Source organism: Zingiber officinale, chromosome 2B (assembly GCF_018446385.1).
Source record: "Zingiber officinale cultivar Zhangliang chromosome 2B, Zo_v1.1, whole genome shotgun sequence".
In the NCBI taxonomy this organism is placed as follows: Eukaryota; Viridiplantae; Streptophyta; class Magnoliopsida; order Zingiberales; family Zingiberaceae; genus Zingiber; species Zingiber officinale.
The window spans coordinates 63,249,310-63,266,985 of record NC_055989.1 but is presented as its reverse complement, the minus strand read 5'-3'; the positions used below and the strand labels follow the sequence as shown (position 1 = coordinate 63,266,985).

Below are 17,676 nucleotides of genomic sequence, written 5' to 3'. Positions count from 1 at the left end.
AAAAATATTTAATTTGCACGTATTCAAAATTATTGAATTCAAGTCAAACTCAATCGAACATATTCAATAATTATTTTGAACCGAATTTGAAATCATAATATTTATTCAATTGTTCGCAGATAACACTATAACCGAATTTTGATTATTTTTTTACATAATTTTAATTTTAAATATGATCAAATTAAAGTCTCAATAATTTGAACTCAATTCGAATTTAAGTCATTTGTGAATTATAATTTGATTTTGCTAGAATTTTGAACCATTTGAATCGAATTTGAATATCATATATATTTTTCAAACTCAAAATCGAATATCAATATTTTCACACTGTTTAACTCAATTTTCTGCATCCCTCATATTCACTATCAAGTCACAATCTCTTCTCATTCTTGTTCTACAGGCCACCACCTCTATTCTTTTTCCTTCCAAATTTTCATAAAAAAATCATTCCAATACCATTAAGAGTGCATTTGGTTCAAATTATCATATATAATCTTGGTTATGTAATTACCTGATAATCATATAACCAAGATTATGGGAAATAAAATATAACCAAATATTGTTTGGTTCAATTTAGATAATGCAACAAAAACTTATTTGTTTGAAGGTTTTAATGAATAACCTAATTTAATAATTTTATATATTACCCTTAGTTACAAAATCAATTATAATAATAATAATAATAATAATAATAATAAAAATATTATTATTATTATTTAAACTCTACATTTATTTTTTACTTTTTCTTTTTCATGTTTTTCTTTATTTTTATATATTTTTTATTTTTTTATTTTGTTTGTTTTTTTATGTTTTTTATTTTTTTAGTTTTTGTTACTTTTTTAATTTTTTAAGTTTTTTTACCTTTTTAAATTATTTTTTAATGTTTTTTTACATTTTTATATATTTTTTTATGTTTTTAACATTTTTTATTATTTTTACTTTTTAAAAAAAAATATTTTTTTAAGCTTTTCTATTTTTTATTTTTTTCTCATTTTTTTAAATTTTTTTTTATGTTTTTATATTTTTAATTTTTTTTATTTTTTTACAATTTTTTATTTTTTAAAAAAAAAACAAGTTTTTTTAATTTTTAATTTTATTTTTTTCTTTATGTTTTTCTTTTTTGTCATATTTTTTTCTTATTTGAAGGTATTTTCAGTAAAAAAAATTCGTCAACCTCGAAATCAAGAAAAAGTTTTCCGAGGTTTTCCGATTCCTGGTTGCATGTCCTTTTACTGACGTGTCGGACATGAAACATTACTCGGAAATCATCGATTACCTAAATCAAATAGGGTTTTTGTTAATAACCTTAAATGGATAACTAAAATTATCAAGAACCACCCTCCACCAAATACACCCTAAAAAATTATGAAGAATTAACTATCATGACCCACGTGGAATCATTCAGTTTTAAATTAGAAGGAGAATTAATATTAATATAATTTGTAGATATCGTTCGGGAATATTGAAGAAGTGATCCCTATTTTTCTCCTACTATATGATGAGGATTGATGACCAAAACCGCTAATCCAGACTGTCCCAGCTCTCTCAACGTCCGCCACCCTCCAAATCCATGGCCCATCACTCATCTTCAATTTTTTTTTTTTAAAAAAATAATCAACTTATCCAATTCTGGATCAATCCAAAATTTTTTTATCCACTATCACAGTAAATTAAAAAGCTGAATTTGGAAAGACGATCCAACATTATAAATAATTCAAACTCTTCAAATATAATATATTTGAAATTTATGGAACTCATCACATTATTTACCATCGTACCAAAGCACCCTTTGCTCATTTTTTTAAAATTAAGTATATAGATCTTTACAATCCGTTTAATTCTGGAATTGATGTTTCTGCTCCATATTTCACTAATCAAGTAAATAGGGAGTGGTCGCGATTATATATATAGGAGGAAAATTGTCCTACAATAAATACTTAATTAATGGCTAGAATGCAATGCCCCGGGACCCTTCACTCATGGGACCCTTCACTCATCTTCAATTAGCTATAAGCCGGTGAAATGTCTCTTCACAATACTCCCATTGGATCCAATACCATGCATCATGCAACAGATCTCCATCGTGACACGCCACCTAATTCCCTCCCAACACTACAACACTGACAGACCCTTTTCAATTTTCAGAAACCTTCACCTCCCTAGCTAATTAATAATCATATTTTTTTCCCCACTTAATCAATCATCACACATATTGTGCCACCAAGATCGATCCTGGACGTTAAGCTGTCCCTTGGTTGCTTCCTGTGCCTTCCTTTGGCCTCTAGCTAGCTCTTCCTCCTCATCACTTTCCTTAATCGAATTATAAACCAATCGATCGAAGACAACTTTTACAGACTGTCGTCGATTCCTGACAGCCCTCACTCGCCAACCCCATCGTCCAGCTCACAATTTGCCATCCACGTATATATATATATACACACACTGAGCTAGATCTCGTGATCCATATTTCACCTGCAGTCGTCGCAATGGCCGTCGGATATTCTTGTTTTGCTCTTGCCGCAGTGCTGCTTCTGTTGCTGTTCTCGGCCTTCGAGGCGGCGACCGTCGCGCCGGCGCCGGAGGCGCCCGGGAAGCTCAACCTCACGGGGATCTTGGAGAAGGGCGGGCAGTACGAGAACTTCATCAGGCTGCTGAAGGCGACGCAGGTCGGGGAGCAGATCGAGAGCCAGCTGAATAACTCCTTCAACGGCCTGACCATCTTCGCGCCCACCGACAACGCCTTCGACAACCTCAAGGCCGGCACCCTCAACGGCCTCAGCAGCCAGGAGCAGGTCTCGCTGGTTCTGTACCACGTTCTCCCGCGCTTCTACAGCCCCACCACCTTCCAGACCACCAGCAACCCCGTCAGCACGCAGGCCTCCGGCGGGGACGGCGTGTACACGGTCAACATCACGGCCAGCAGCAGCAGCAGCCAGCTCAACGTGTCCACGGGGGTCAACCAGGCGCCGGTCAGCAACCACCTCTACCTCGACTTCCCCCTCGCCGTCTACTCCGTCGACTCCGTACTGCTGCCGTACCAGCTCTTCGGGCCGAAGCCCCCGGCCGCCGCGCCCTCGCCGCTGGTCAAGCCCAAGAAGGCCACTCCGCGCGCCGCCGACAGCACAGCCGACGCGCCTGCGACGACAGCCAGCGCCGACCAGTCGACGTCCGCGGCGGCGCCTCGAGTTATCAGTAAGGCGGCGGCGGCGGCTGCTCTGCTTGCGGTGCTGACGGTGACCATTGCCAATCCCCTGTAGTAAACTAAACCGCGATCGGTGGCTTGCACTTCCGTTTAATTTATTGTATCATTGTGGATTATTTCATCTCGATTTCTGCGTGCATTTGTACTTCTTCGCCTCTTCCCATAAATCGATGAGCAGATGATCTTGTTTACGTTCATAAATTTTCTTTTCCAATTCACAGTAAATCACCAAATCAATCGGTAGGTAGATAACGACGAGGAAGAGGAAGCTGGATTTGCATGGCTAGCTGAGGTTGATCTGATACATTTCTTCCTCCCTTAAAATCTGATCAAATGACGACACAAACACAATAATCAAGTAAAATCTAGTTGAGCCGTACGCATCACTTTGGGGAATTAAACGTCAATATCGAACATAAATGGTTGGTGACCATGCAATACGTGATACAGTGCAGAGGAGTGAGTGTGGTCACAGGATGCATGGCCATTAATTAAGATGGTTGGTGAGTTGATGGAGACGGTGGGACGGCAAGTTCTGCCGTGCCCACTCACCGGCAACCAACTCATGCATGACGATGGCACGGGCAGCCATGGGCCATGCAAAGGTTTTTCCTACATGAAATCTTTAGAGCAACTGTACTCCACTGTGTGATATAAAGCAAATAAGAACAGTTCAGAAACAGAGTAAAGAATCTACACATTACTTTTGTCAGTTAAATCTAGGCTAAAGGAAATAGAATGATAACTACACTTTAGTTCTGAATCTTTTCAATCATCTCTTCCTTGTGGCCTTTTTGATATCCTTCATTGCAGGAGATGATGGTTGACTAAAGCAAGGTCCAATTAATTGGACCTTTGTTCTAGTTGATTGAAATAAGGCTTTTAGACACATTATTTTTATTTGAACGCCAATCCACTAGATGGTTTGAATGATTGAAAATGTGTATTTTTGGACTCAATGTTTGTCTAGTTAATAAGACTATATTAACAGTGAACTAGAACAACTTTTATCAATTCAGAAGGCATCATATGACATCTAAATAAAAATGCCAGTAAGAAGAAATTTGCAGAATCATGCAATATAATTAACAGATGGACCTCTCTTCTAGATTTTTGTTATAAACAACATCTAGTAAACTGGATCCTTGAATTTATCAATCAAATAATCAGCTTTCTGTACTATAGGAACATAGCTTTGCAATTCGTAGTTTGGCTGTACATCCCAGGCTGTTTCTGGCATTTGATTGGGTTCCTAACTCCAAATCTGAAGGCAGGGCTGATTAATGCTGATTTTGTGAAAATTTGAAAGGTCTCAGAACTAACCTCAGCATACTGTGAGGCCCTTCCAATTCCATTGGTCTTGAATCTCTGTCCACCATCAGTGAGTGGATTGGCTATTTGTGTAGAGTTTGAGTTTGCAAAACAATAAGCCTGTCCTTGGTTAAGTTGCTCCTTATTCAACAAATGAAGAGATAAATCACTTTCCTTATGACGTGCATTAGAGTCATTCAGAGAACCAAGCACTCTGCTAGCCTCATTCTGCAACCCGACAGCTTTCCAAGCTTCAGCAACAAGGCAAATACAGTTTTTCTTAGGGCTCACTCCAAATTCCCTCATGGTATCAAGAAGTTCTTCAGCCTTCCATGGCTGTTTTGCTTCACCATATCCCCATACAAGTGTTTCAAAAGTCTTTATGTTGGGTGAAACACCGGACTCACACATCATCGAGAAGACCCTCATTGCATTTTCCATATCTGCTGCACTACACCAGCCACTGATGATTGTTGTGAAGGTCACAACATTGGCCTTTATGCCAAGTTCATTCATAGCCACAAGAAGGGCCTCAGCTTTAGCAGGTTCTCTTGCTCGGACATAACCTTTGGCGAGGATGCTATATACTTGTGCATCTGGATTAATACCTGCTTCCACCATCTTACTTAGAAGCTCCATGCATCTGGTCATCAGTCCCATTGCGCACAATGCATTCAGCTGGTGGCTGAATGTGACAATATCTGGCTTGACCGCAATTTCTTCCATTATTGCTAATACCTGTTCAAGTAGAAATTATGATCAACTGTCACTGCAGAGAGATTGTTGACTAAGAGAAAGATCATCAAACTAAATACTCACTTCATCAACTCCAGCTATATCTTGGAGATCTAGGAATCCTTTGACTAAAGTGTTGAAGACTACAATATTTGGACGAATACCAAACTCCTTCATTTCATTTACACATCTCAATGCATCTTTCATGTTGCCTTCTTTACAATATCCACAGACAATAATGGCCCAAGTACGTTCATTTGGACATAATCTTGTCTGCATTTCCAATATTAGCACTTCAGCTCTCCTTGTTTCACCATTTTTAGTATAAGCCCTTGCAATAGTATTATATGTGACAACGTCAGGCTGAATGCCAGACTCACACATCTTATGATATACATTCCAAGCTTCAATTAGATTTTTCTTTTCGCACCATGCTTTAATGAGTATATTGTATGTTTGCTGATTAGGCCTCGTATTCTCCTCTTGAGACATCATATCCAAAAGCAGATTTGATTCTTCAGGTTTGCCAATGATGCCATATCCTTTTATAAGAGTATTGAAAGTGCTTGTTGTTGGTTTGCACCCACTTTGCTTCATCTTCCAGAAGATCTTGATAGCTTCATCAATCTTTTCAGCTTCCGAAAATGCATTAATTATGGCATTGAAGAAAACTGAGTCAGGTTTCAGTCCACTGTTCTCAAACTGGGATAGAAGTGAAGGAATGAATTTAAATTGCTTCTGTACTGTCAAAGCAGTTAATAGAGTTGTATATGTCACCACAGAAGGCTTATGACCCTCGTCAATCAAACTATTAAACAACGACGATGCTTCATGAGGTTTCTTTTCATCAATCAAACTACCCATTTTCTTTGTTCTTGTAAGAACTGTTTGGCATCGGTTTCCTTTCAAGCATGTAGTGCAGATTTCATGCTTTCTAGAGTAAGAACTAGGAATTGCTTTTCTAGTTGTGCCCCATTTGTGGTATTCCTGTTAACATTAAGATAGATATGCTCATGAAATATAGAGTTTAGGAGTAGTAACATATATGATAATGATCTGTTTGAAACAAGTCTTTACCATATTAGTCCTACTATACGAGACTTATTAGATGTATTCGTGAACAAGGGCCTAATTTTCAGAAATGAGGTTTGGTAAGAAACCTCAGAGATGATCAATACAAATAATTTTTGGTTTGTACCTATAGAATAAAGTTTCGGTACCAAAAATTTGGGTTTTTTTTCCTTGAGCTAGAGATTATAATGACCTATATGCCTGAGCTGCATTTATTCTAGCAGGTCTCTCTGCCTTTATATATGTATTATTGACGAATAGAAAGTATTACGAGTAATCTCTTACTCCTTACATATGCACACATACTCCCTCCCTTTCAAGTTGGTTCAAATATATTGTAGAAACTCAGTTTGTTATAAATATATTCAACTCTAAGCTCTCTCAAAGATTTGATTAGCAAACCTACTAATGAGAATGGTCGAGTGAGAAGGAACTAGGGTGGTTCTGATATCACATTGAGATTAAAGCGGAATTGTTCCTCATACAAATGATCGGTAACCCCTCTATCTTTATATGCATTATCGATGAATAGGACATATTACGAGAGTTCCTTTGCTCCTAATTGATACATAACTCCCTAATATGTGTGATGTGTGATAACTTTTGTATGTAAAAGATAATAGGTATCTCAAAGTAAAGATCTAGAGTGCAAGAATTTAAGAATAAAAGCTCAATAACTTCTACAGAGAAGAACTTTAGCATTATGGCTCAACACATGTTGCATCTCTATGACCTCAAGACAAAATACTATCTTTAGTAGTAGTGGATGATTATGCAAACAATAATTTGAATTGCAAGAGAATTACCTTGGTTGATAAGTCAACATGTAATCGTTCGTGCTTCATGCTTTGTTTACCAAGATCCTTAGCTGAAGCATCTAAGGGAGTATGCTCTATTTTGCAATCTACCATGCACTTCATTGCCTAGTTTCTCTACATATTTTCAAGTTTCAACTGCAAACATCATACAAGTTTGTTATATTAATTGCAGAATCATGAACAAAGAAACTATTCAAAACATAAATCTTTACATGCAAAAGGTGAAATTCCAAAACATAAATAAACAGATGCTTCCAACAATTATCATTGTTTATTTCCTTCAACAAATTCAGTAGCACTCATCTCAAACCACATTTTAAACATAACATATGTAGAACATCAAATTTCTCCACACACGATTTACGAATGTGAAAAAAATGCTTCATTGTGTATTTCAAAAACTTTCAATTGCAGCAAATAGTCTACAATCCCAGTCTCCCCATAAAACTACTTCATAGAAAATGGCAAAAACTTGCTGATATCTCCTGAACCCTAATAATCTTCATTGATGAAGAAAGTTGGAATGAGCACTACTGAGTTTCTTGAGGAAGATAAGGAATGATATTGCCATTTCGACTTCTTAAATTCTAAACTAATCTTCAAGACAATCAGTAACTACACAAACCTAGAACTAGCAGTTCACCGATGAAATTTGTGGATTCTGAGCAAAGAGCAAACTTTGAGGCAGATAGATTAATTACAATGCCAAGAGAAGCCAAGATAAATCAACAAAACAGTTTTTTCATATAATTAAGAAAGAAAAAAACAACATCCGCGATTCAACAACAACAGATCAAAAGTACCGTTTTTCTCGTCCATTTTGTACAGATGGAAGAGGACCGAGTTAGCAGAGGATTATGGAGGAAGGAAATAGGAATACACACCTGTCTGAGGCGGAGAAGAGATGGAAAGGCGTGGAGCGACGAGAGGCGCTCCTATCGACTGGGTTGAGATGCACACCACACTGCTGCCATACTCTTGCGCTCTCTTATCCACAAGAACACAAACCACAATGAACAAAATAAAATAATTTTGAATAAGTTGATAAAAAATATTTTGATTTAGAATTAAAAATTGATATTTTATTGCTTTATGTATAATAATTTTAAGGTATAATTTAACTACACTGATACAAATACCGAAATAAAGAGATATTTTAAATACAAAAAAATAGTGGGGTGGTCTTTTAATTTTTTTGACGATTTACCTAATTTAGGATTTTTTTTTTCATTTTTTCCAAATAAATTTATAATTAAATTTAATTGATTATTTTTTAAAAAAAATTATACTCGTGTTAAATTTATTATAAATTCAAATTTAAATTCACAATAAATTAAATAAATATTAAGAGTTGGTGTCAGATTTAATATATTATATATTTTTTTAAAAAAAATATGTCCGATTAATTGCCCTTCCATATTCCACCTTTCTTTCGACCAACGGAGGAGAAGAGAAAAAGAGGCAAGCACTTGAAAGACACTTTGGTTTCTCTCCCGCAAGCGCTCGTCGGCGTCGGGATCTCGACTTCCTCCCTCGTCCCTCCAGCTGCACCGGCGTCTATCTCTCTCTCTCTCTCTCTCACACACACAGAGACACACACACATACGGAGCATCCTCTTCCAGTGAAGAGCCGAACTCGTGCGTCTTCTCTCCTCGGAGGCTGCTGCGGGGATCGCCACAGTTGAGCGTCGAGCCGCTTTTTCCTCCGCCCTTGGAAGTAAAGTTCCCTCCTTTCTCCAGAGGATCAGATAGTAAGTTTGTTTTTCGTATTTGAAGCAAGCACCTCACGCGTTCGTTGAAATGCCCAACTGATTTTTCTTTTCGCTCCTTTTCGTTTGCTCTAATTTTATCTTATTGTTGCAGAAGAATGGCTACTTTGGGGCTCACGCGTTCACTTTCATGGCTCCCTTTGCAACATCACGACGGTAAGTTTTAAAGAGAAGATTTGGTTCTATGTTTAGACAGATTGATCTTCACGTCTGTTATAGATTAATCGTAGCCCATATGTTTAATGCTTTTCATCTTTGGGAAGTTTCCTAATCCGTGTGCAACAGTTATAAGATGTCCAATTGTTGCACATATAGTTGTATAATTTCTCACCGAGCTTACCTCCCTAAGTGATAATTCCAAAATGACATTTTCATGTGATAATCCCAACCAACAGTGGAACCAGCTTCCACTTTGACTAAAAGTGGTTTAGCACTTGCATTTTTACGTGGATGTGCATAAAAGTGAGATGACTATTTCACCTTGATAGACCTTCAATAGTCAAATTGCAAGTTTGTTGGCAATGTGTGAGCTCTTGGGAGCTCTAGGATATGTGTTCTAAAGTAAAATGCAAGTATGAGGACATGAATGAGATGTTGGAACCTCCAAGAACACACTGGTGGTCTCATAGTTTGATTTTGACCAATAGATATACATGAAGTGAAATTGGTCATTTTCCCTTTATGAATTTTAGTGGTACAATTACAAATATGAGGACATATATGGGTTCATGGGAGCTCTAGGAGCACAAAGGTAATCTCACACTTTCATTTTGATCTATGAATGTTCATCAAGATGAAATAATGGACTTACCATTGTATGAGGCCACCATTGTGATCACGGAGGTCCCAAGAATCTATCAATGCTCTTACACTTGCATTTTAATCACTCTATGTCCATCAATAGAAAATAATCATTTTATCTTGATAGAACTACAATGGTCAGATTGCAAGTGTGAGACAATCAATGTGCTCCTAGGACTCACAGGAACCCATCTATACATCCAAATATGCATTATGACTTGTGTAGGTCCATCAAAGTGACTTGAATTTTTCACCTTGATGGAATGAGGGAGATCTGGTTGCAGATTTGAGGCTACCAATGTGATGTTGGTATGCTAGGAATCCATCTATGCCCTCACTCTATTCCTATCTCTTGATGTCAATTGGATGAACAAAAATCCATTTTTAGGGAGAAAAAGGGATATTCAAGAAAAATTTAGAAAAACATACAATGTATCTGGCCTGGTGGGATGACAAATAGACAATTTTTGCACCCTCAAGAGTCAAGATGCAGGGAAGAATCATTGGTGAAGAAGGAGAATAAAGGGAAGGAGAAAAAGTAAGGGGTCGCTGATTATGGGAAAAAATAGGAAGATTTTGGCGATATTATGAGGTTTTGAGCAGGATTTATTTCACTTCTGGCATGGGAGGATTTTTGTAGTGGAAGCAGTTTCAGGTGTGGGATGATATTGCTTGGTGAATAGGGTATTTTGGGATTTATTACTTAGGGAGGTGTGTCCAGTTGGAATTTACAAAACTAAATATATCCATTGGGCATCTCACAACTTTTCTTGCATGTTTCGGAAATCTGGCTTTTTTCTAAAGAGAATTTGAATTAGTCATATGATGCTTCGTCTTTGTATTGAGAATATTTTGTTCTTATTTTCAATGGGAGTTCAAACTATGTAGTTATATTTGTATTTCCTTTTCATTTTTTCTCATTTATTGGTCCATTTAATTTTCTTGTACATTTTATAAATGTACCTTTTGCTTTACACAGAACAGCGAACCACGAGCATTTCATGTATTACTATGAACTCTTCTGGTGTATCTGCTGGTGCCATTGAATCTTTGTCTGCCGAAACAGGATTTAAAATGATTAAGCCTATTGTTAAAATGTGTGGTGTTACATCAGCAAGGGATGCTGAATTGGCTGCAAATGCTGGTGCTAGCCTCATTGGCATGATTGTTTGGCCACATTCAAAGCGTTCAGTCTCATTAGTGACAGCTAAAGAAATCTCCAAAGTTGCACGAGATTGTGGTTCAAAGCCTGTTGGTGTCTTTGTTGATGATGATGCAGACACGATATTGCGAGCTTCTGATGCAGCTGACCTCGAGCTTGTTCAAGTATCTTATCCTTTTTATTCAAAATATTCACGATTGTATTTTTTTTTTTTTGATATTTTGTTAAATCTTATTGTATTTGCTGTCATTTACTTCTTCAGCTTCATGGTGATGGTTCTCGTTCCTTGCTCCCCATTATCTTGCAACATAACCAAGTTATATATGTACTCCATGCCGATGAAGATGGTAAACTTCTCAACCATTTGCCCATGGAGAATTCTTCTTTAGTTGATTGGATTCTGGTGGATAGCGCTAAAGGTGGCAGGTAGGAAATTATTTTCTACTATGCAAAGTACCACACGTATAATGCAAATAAAAACATTATATTGCTTTGCATTAGAGTTTGAATAGGTTGTAAATGCTGATGACATATGGTTATGATATCAACCTTGTGTTTCTGAATAATCAATCAGCATCGGATGTAAGCTTTGAGAGTAAAAATAGTTGATGTCGGAGAGGTCTTTCTATCTGTCATTTTTTACAAGTATTCTCTTAAATGAGGCAAGTCTTACATATCTACTAGTCATGCTATCAAGTTATTGTCATACTTCATGCCACCCATTTGACCTTTTTTGATGAACTTACAATCCAGTTTTTCAGTGTGCTCATGAATAAGTGGAATTGTCGACGTTTAGATCTTTGACAAACACACATTTCTGGTTCTAACGAGTCATTTCTTTTTTAATCTGTAGTGGTAAAGGATTTAACTGGCAAAAGTTCAAGTTACCATCTATTAGAAGCAAACATGGCTGGCTATTGGCTGGAGGACTTCATCCCGACAATGTTGCTGAGGCTGTTGGTGTCCTTAAGCCTGATGGAGTCGATGTCAGCAGTGGCATATGCGACGAGGGTGGTATAGACAAAGATCCCATGAGAATATCTTCCTTCATGAACAAAGTAAAATCTATGAGTTATTGAACTTCAGCTTAGAATAATTCAACTGCTATTTGCTGTTCATGTAATAAAAGCCTTGAATCGTATTTTTATCTGTTCATTAAATTGCAAAGTGCGCTTAACAATTTTATCATAAAGGTTCTTTTTCCCTGCAGCAAATAGCCTAATGTCTTGTCTATCTTCTTGATCTATCAGAAGCTTATCTGTTTGTTATTATTTGTTTTTAGCCAAGAGGACTAATCATCTTATTCATGAACTCTCTTAAATTTTAGATTTTTTACTTTGCTAGGGAAGGAAGAAAAGTGTAAAGGGTGTTTATTTATTAATTTAAATCATTATAACATATAGTTTTGATAAAATTGCTTTCTATATTAGTCAATATTAAAAAGAAAGAGATACAATAATTTTGAAGGGTCCATAAACACAAAGAAATGCTTGTTTGTAAAATTAGATCAATATAGATGTTGACTAAAATTGCTATATGAATCTTAATTATTATAAATTATAAAAGGAAATTATTGTGTAAGTTCAAAGTGTTTAAGAAATATAAAAGAGTATGTATTTATAAAATTTAATTGTCTATATAATAGTCTAGACTAAAATAGATATGTGAATTTAAATTGGTCTAAATATTAAAAAAAATAACTTCTAGGGAATATAAAAGTTTTTATTTGTAAGCTTTGATTTATTTATGTAGTAATTTTAGTTAAAAATATTATTTGACTCTAAACTATTTAAAATTTAAAAAGGAAGATAGAACAATTCTTAGAAAACACACGCGATGCTTACTTGTGAAATTAAATTAGTATAAATTTATATATGCATTTATATTGATTTAAATTTTAAAAAGGAAAATATATAATGATTGAGGATGTAAAGAGTTTGTTTATAAAATTAGAACAATTTAATATAATTTTATGAAGAAGTTTTGAACACAAAAGGTCAAATTATTACATGATTATTTTTTAGTCAGAATTTAAATTTGAGTAATAATTCTTCGATAATTTCAAAATAACTATATGGTTATACAATAATCTTACTATTTTATTAAAAATCTCCCCTCTTTACTAACTAATTTTGGTGAAGCCTAAAATGAATTTACGTTAATATCCTTTTTTCTATTCACACTAAAAATAATTCCAAGGTTTATTAGTAATTTCACAAGCGAAACAATCAGTGATATAGAGTTCGGGACTCGACTGCGGTATATTATTATGAATTTTTCTCATCATTATTTTTTTCTGGTTGGTTTATATAAAAAAAATATAGTTTTCTTTAGTCCCATATCTTAGAATTGACAACACTATGATCAAAGAAGCTTGACACTTGAAAATTCAAATAATTCGGATTTTCAAAGACCCAAATAATTTAAATTTTCAAAAGTCAGCTACTTTATGTTAACGGCTCTACTTTAATATTTTAATACTTTAGTATTTTAATATTAAAATACTTTAATTAATATAGTATTATATTACACACGACGTGTGTATGATCACTAGTTTTGATTAAATTTTATATATACTTAATTTTGATCAAATTTATTATTCACTTCATTAAAAGAAAAAAAAGGTCAATCACAAGAGATTTTTTTGCGAGGAGTGCGGTTTTATGCGGACTTTCCGGTTTTACACGAATTCCTTCAGTTGCTGCACGAAATCCTCTTCGTGCTCCTTGGTCACGACTTGTCCCACGAACCGCACCCCCTGCTCCGGCGCCGGCTGCTTCAGAAGGATCCCGCCAGCGAAGAAACAGTGGTCGTTGAGCGGCGCTACGCACCGCGGCGTCCCGCTCCCGTAGTCCACCTCGTGGAACCCCACCGCCCTCCAGTCCGACAGGTTCAGCGCGTCGTATCCGATCGGGACTCTGAACGGGTCTTCCTCGAAGTCGCCCGCCGCCCACGCCGCGAACTTGGCCGCCAGGCTCCCCTTCGCCTCGCGTATCCACCCCACTATCTCGCCCACCGGGGCGCGAGCCACCCGCTCGCTCTTTTTCGTAACCGTCAAGCAGTAGACGCAGTTGCCGTAGTAGCCGCCGCCGGCAGCATTCACCAGGTGGCGCACGTTGGCCGGGAAGACGAGGTGGGCATCGGCCTCCGGCTCGAGGCCGATGGCGCGGACGCGGCTCCGCCAGAGGACGGAGGCCAACGCGTCGAAGGTGGTGCAGCGGTTGGACGTCCCCCGCGCGTACGAGTCTTTGATCGCGTTGACGGCGTGCGGCGAGAAGTCGCGGAGTGAGCGAACGAAGTTGTAGGCGACCGTCGGAGGGGGCTTCGGGTGGCGCATCGGCGGGGCCGGGATCGCCTTTCTGAGCCAGACCGGCTCGACGGCAGGGCCGGGGAGACCTCGGACGATGTCGGCGATGGCGTTCAGGAAGTGGCCGGCTCCGACGCCGTCGAACACCATGTGGTTAAATTTAACTCCGATCACGAAGCCGCCACACTTGAGCTCCGTCACCTGCAAAATGCAAATCGTCGTTAGATTTTAATTAATTCATCGTTGAATAAATTAGATCAGAGGTAGTCAAATCGGTCAACGCGCTTTCGGCAAACATCGCATTGAATATTGTCAGAGGACTAAATTAGCACAAAATCGAAAAACGAACCTGCATCATCAAGATCATCTCGTGCTGGTTCAAACTCGGGGGCGGACATGGGAGGAGCTCCTCCTTGGGGATTACCAGAGGGAACTCTAGGTTCCTCAGATCGCTCAGGCTGTACCGGCTCGCCTTCGCCTCGACGAACCACACCCCCTCGCCGGTGCAAGCCACCTCCAGCTCTCCCTCGTCCGACACCACGAGCCGGCCGGCGACCGGGTAGTAGTGGGCCAGCGCACTAGCCAGCGCGGCCCTGATGGCGTCTGCTGGGGACTGAAGCAGGCCGCCGCCTTCATAAGCGGCGACCACTTCGACGAAGAATCTGAGGCCCATGGCATGGTCCAAGGACGAGAGGGGGAGACTCAATTCGGCGGCGGCGGTGCCGCCGCTGGGGGCGACGAGCTCCTCGGCCACCTTCGTCACGGTGAAGCTCATCGTCATCAGTGCGAGTTTTAGTTTTGCATGCCTTTCCATTTACTTGGTGGGGTCCTTTTATAATGGAGAGGAAAAGACCGGTAAACAGAGCTAACGGAGTATCTGTTTTCTTGAGTTCACATTTGTAGTTTAAATGCCCGTCTTTTCCTTGTCGTTGTATTTAAGAAAAGATGGGCCTTAACGAGGCCATGGATAGGCGATGCGGTGGTAGGTGACTAATAAGACACGGAATATTCTTGCATTCACGTAGCAGAGCAAGTCAGGGAAGGCTGCTCCTATTAACCAGAGGAATCAGTCCAAGTAAATGGGGCCACCGTAATTGCTCCAGCTCGAAGCCTGCTATCAATGTTCCTGCTTTTCTCGTTGAGGCTATAGCCAGTTGCAGCATTGCCGCGTGGTGGCTTTGTTGGAAAATTGATTTGGGTGATTAATAGGGATAAGATGATTATTTCATTAGTAGATTGTTATAAATTAATTTTCTGAGTGAATGAAAAATTGATGTTTAATAAAAAATTAGTTTGATATGATCGGATAAAAATTTGACTGATATACGAGTTAGATTTATGGATGAACATTAACTCGAGTATGTAGAACCATTGATGGATATTAAATTACAATTAAATTAATTGATTAACAAATTATTCATTGTGATATTAATTAATTTATTAATTAATATTTACAATAGATTACTTAAACAATAATCCGATTAATCAATTTGATTAATCATAATAAAAATGTTTAAGGAAAGAGACACATACCTATCTTTAAAAATTCTAACAATCTCATGACGATATTAGTGATTATGGCGATCGTGAGTCCCACTCCTATTAGAGAGAAACCCTATCTTCTTACTTTTTCCTTATAGACACCTCTTGATCAATTTAGAGGTACAACAATACTTCTCTTTAAGTCTCCAATAATTTATTGTGAAGTCGTGTGAGCTCGATGAAGAGAGTGGAAGAAGAGATGCGGTGAACAGTGCACGCAAACCCCTTTTCTACTTGTATAACGACTATATTTTCAATCTTAATCGACTACCCCAGTTGATTAAGCCTTGCTAAATCGATTAGTCAGATCAATTCAGTAACATTCTGTTTGATCGTGAGAAATATCTTAAGTGATTAACTTGATCACTTAAATTTCAAATAGAAACATTCTATTTAAAGCAAACGTAAGTGATTGCTCTAATTACTTACGTTTTATCTAATCAATTGACTTAATTGATTAGACACCTCTGTGCACTCTTGTCAAACCAGCTCTTAAGCAATTAAGAAAATTGCTTAATCACTTGAGCTCAATGTAATCGAATATCAAACCCTAACCTACAAAACTAAGTCTAGGGTTCCTTACCCAACATCTGATTAACCGTGACCTATTGGGACTCCTCATTATCTGGCATCCAGTCACCTTTGACCTATTGGGATTTCTGCACCAAGTGTTCGATCAATCTTTTGACCCACTTGAATTTTTCTTCTCGTGCCAAATGTTCGACCAACCTTGACCACTTAAACTTACCGTCTCATGCCAAGTGTCCCGTTAATCTTTTGACGTACTTGGATTTTTCTAACTGCCTGACTTCACTCTTTATGACTTCCTCACTACCTACCTTCACTTATTAGGGCTTTCACCTGGCTTCACTCACCAGGATTTTCTTCTGCCTAGCTTTACTCACTGGGGCATTTACCAAACTTCACTCACCAAGATTTTCTTTTGTTTAGCTTCACTCAATAGGACTTTCACCTGACTTCACTCACCAGGACTTCCTTCTTCCTAGCTTCCCGTTGGACTTGCCCTTACCTAACCTCCAGTTAAGACTTCCCAATCAAGTATCCAATCAACCTTGACTCACTTAACTCTTCTTTACATCAAACTAGTCAAACCTTAACCAGTGGTGAATTGCATCAACAATCTCCCTAAATAGACAATTGCACCTGTAGTCTCAATATATTGTCAAATATCAAAACTTAAACATCAAGACTCAAGCTTGAGCCAACTGAAGCTTAGTCAAACTGGTCAACCTTGACCTAGGGAAATTTCACCAACATATGCTACATAGTGGTCGGATGGAGTTAGGGGCCAATTGCTAGAGGAGAATATGGAAATATTGAGATATTTTTGAAAAGAAAGAGGGGATGGGAAAACGAAGACGCCCCTCCTCTAAGTGGTGTGTTGGGGATGATAATATGATTGGAAGGAAGTTCGAAAGTGAGCTGGGCCTGGTGCACCTCCCCATCGTTGAAGTCAGAAATGGCGGGGGTGTACCACAAGGTGGGAATGTTTACGGGAGCATCAAAGGTCATAATATGAGAGAAAAGAGCCCACAAAAGCTTAAAGAAAACTTACAAGTGAGGAAGAAGGTCGAAAAGCTAAGTAACGATGGCATGCGATGAGTGTTAAGAGGATGTAGTAAGAATAGGCACAAACCTTGGGTCAGCAGAGCTTATAAACATTAAGGGTTTAAGGTATAGTTGTCCAATCTCTAGGATAAAAGGCGGGCCAATTACTATAACTATATGATCGAAAGGCTGAAACCACTGTAGTCTATTCGGCGGACATCCCTTTAGGAATTAAAAGAGTGGGCATGGTCAAGCCACATGGAAGCACCATAGAAAAGAACATTTATGATGGATGTGACTAGTGAATCATTACCTTGATACACTATCATGCATATCTCCTCACATTACCCTGTATTTATAGCATCTGACATCCCCCCTACTCAAAAAGG

The 17,676-nt window shown here is 38.1% G+C and overlaps 4 protein-coding genes across 8 annotated transcripts; 2 read left to right on the top strand and 2 right to left on the bottom strand.

Annotated features, from left to right (window-relative positions):
• The first annotated feature begins 2,385 nt into the window (after positions 1 to 2,385).
• On the top strand, positions 2,386 to 3,393 carry LOC122045699 (fasciclin-like arabinogalactan protein 12). Its single transcript, XM_042606036.1, has one exon. It carries the CDS (start codon positions 2,487 to 2,489, stop codon positions 3,255 to 3,257), a length of 771 nt encoding a protein of 256 aa, XP_042461970.1. The 5' UTR covers positions 2,386 to 2,486; the 3' UTR covers positions 3,258 to 3,393.
• Positions 3,394 to 4,232: 839 nt separating this feature from the next.
• Positions 4,233 to 8,155, bottom strand: LOC122045698 (pentatricopeptide repeat-containing protein At5g25630-like). 3 transcript variants are annotated; one of them, XM_042606033.1, is made up of 4 exons: positions 8,022 to 8,155; positions 7,126 to 7,272; positions 5,333 to 6,235; positions 4,233 to 5,251 (listed from the first exon to the last, which is right to left on the bottom strand). In XM_042606033.1, the coding sequence occupies exons 2-4, from the start codon at positions 7,237 to 7,239 to the stop codon at positions 4,382 to 4,384; spliced, it is 1,887 nt and encodes a 628-aa protein (XP_042461967.1). In that variant the 5' UTR covers positions 7,240 to 7,272; positions 8,022 to 8,155; the 3' UTR covers positions 4,233 to 4,381. The 3 variants fall into 3 exon arrangements, with proteins under 3 accessions (XP_042461967.1, XP_042461969.1, XP_042461968.1); XM_042606035.1 differs by having other exon boundaries at positions 5,333 to 5,950; XM_042606034.1 differs by having other exon boundaries at positions 7,941 to 8,030.
• Positions 8,156 to 8,543: 388 nt separating this feature from the next.
• On the top strand, positions 8,544 to 12,078 carry LOC122045697 (N-(5'-phosphoribosyl)anthranilate isomerase 1, chloroplastic-like). Of its 3 annotated transcripts, none has more exons than XM_042606032.1 (5): positions 8,544 to 8,888; positions 9,001 to 9,062; positions 10,822 to 11,033; positions 11,132 to 11,295; positions 11,723 to 12,078. In XM_042606032.1, exons 2-5 carry the CDS (start codon positions 9,005 to 9,007, stop codon positions 11,946 to 11,948), a joined length of 660 nt encoding a protein of 219 aa, XP_042461966.1. In that variant the 5' UTR covers positions 8,544 to 8,888; positions 9,001 to 9,004; the 3' UTR covers positions 11,949 to 12,078. The 3 variants fall into 3 exon arrangements, with proteins under 3 accessions (XP_042461966.1, XP_042461965.1, XP_042461963.1); XM_042606031.1 differs by having other exon boundaries at positions 10,692 to 11,033; XM_042606029.1 differs by having other exon boundaries at positions 10,687 to 11,033.
• A 1,447-nt stretch (positions 12,079 to 13,525) lies between these two features.
• On the bottom strand, positions 13,526 to 15,011 carry LOC122049147 (acyl transferase 4-like). Its single transcript, XM_042610587.1, has 2 exons — positions 14,526 to 15,011; positions 13,526 to 14,377 (listed from the first exon to the last, which is right to left on the bottom strand). Exons 1-2 carry the CDS (start codon positions 14,988 to 14,990, stop codon positions 13,550 to 13,552), a joined length of 1,293 nt encoding a protein of 430 aa, XP_042466521.1. The 5' UTR covers positions 14,991 to 15,011; the 3' UTR covers positions 13,526 to 13,549.
• Positions 15,012 to 17,676: the final 2,665 nt, after the last annotated feature.

Coding starts and splice junctions, on each gene's coding strand:
- LOC122045699 (XM_042606036.1), top strand. CDS start 2,487: ATGGCCGTCGGATATTCTTGTTTTGCTCTTGCCGCAGTGCTGCTTCTG.
- LOC122045698 (XM_042606033.1), bottom strand. CDS start 7,239: ATGAAGTGCATGGTAGATTGCAAAATAGAGCATACTCCCTTAGATGCT. Junction 6,236..7,125: donor ATGTTGACTTATCAACCAAG/GTAATTCTCTTG, acceptor TAATGTTAACAG/GAATACCACAAATGGGGCAC. Junction 5,252..5,332: donor ATATAGCTGGAGTTGATGAA/GTGAGTATTTAG, acceptor CTACTTGAACAG/GTATTAGCAATAATGGAAGA.
- LOC122045697 (XM_042606029.1), top strand. CDS start 9,005: ATGGCTACTTTGGGGCTCACGCGTTCACTTTCATGGCTCCCTTTGCAA. Junction 11,034..11,131: donor CTGACCTCGAGCTTGTTCAA/GTATCTTATCCT, acceptor TTACTTCTTCAG/CTTCATGGTGATGGTTCTCG. Junction 11,296..11,722: donor GATAGCGCTAAAGGTGGCAG/GTAGGAAATTAT, acceptor TTTAATCTGTAG/TGGTAAAGGATTTAACTGGC.
- LOC122049147 (XM_042610587.1), bottom strand. CDS start 14,990: ATGGAAAGGCATGCAAAACTAAAACTCGCACTGATGACGATGAGCTTC. Junction 14,378..14,525: donor AGATGATCTTGATGATGCAG/GTTCGTTTTTCG, acceptor TGCATTTTGCAG/GTGACGGAGCTCAAGTGTGG.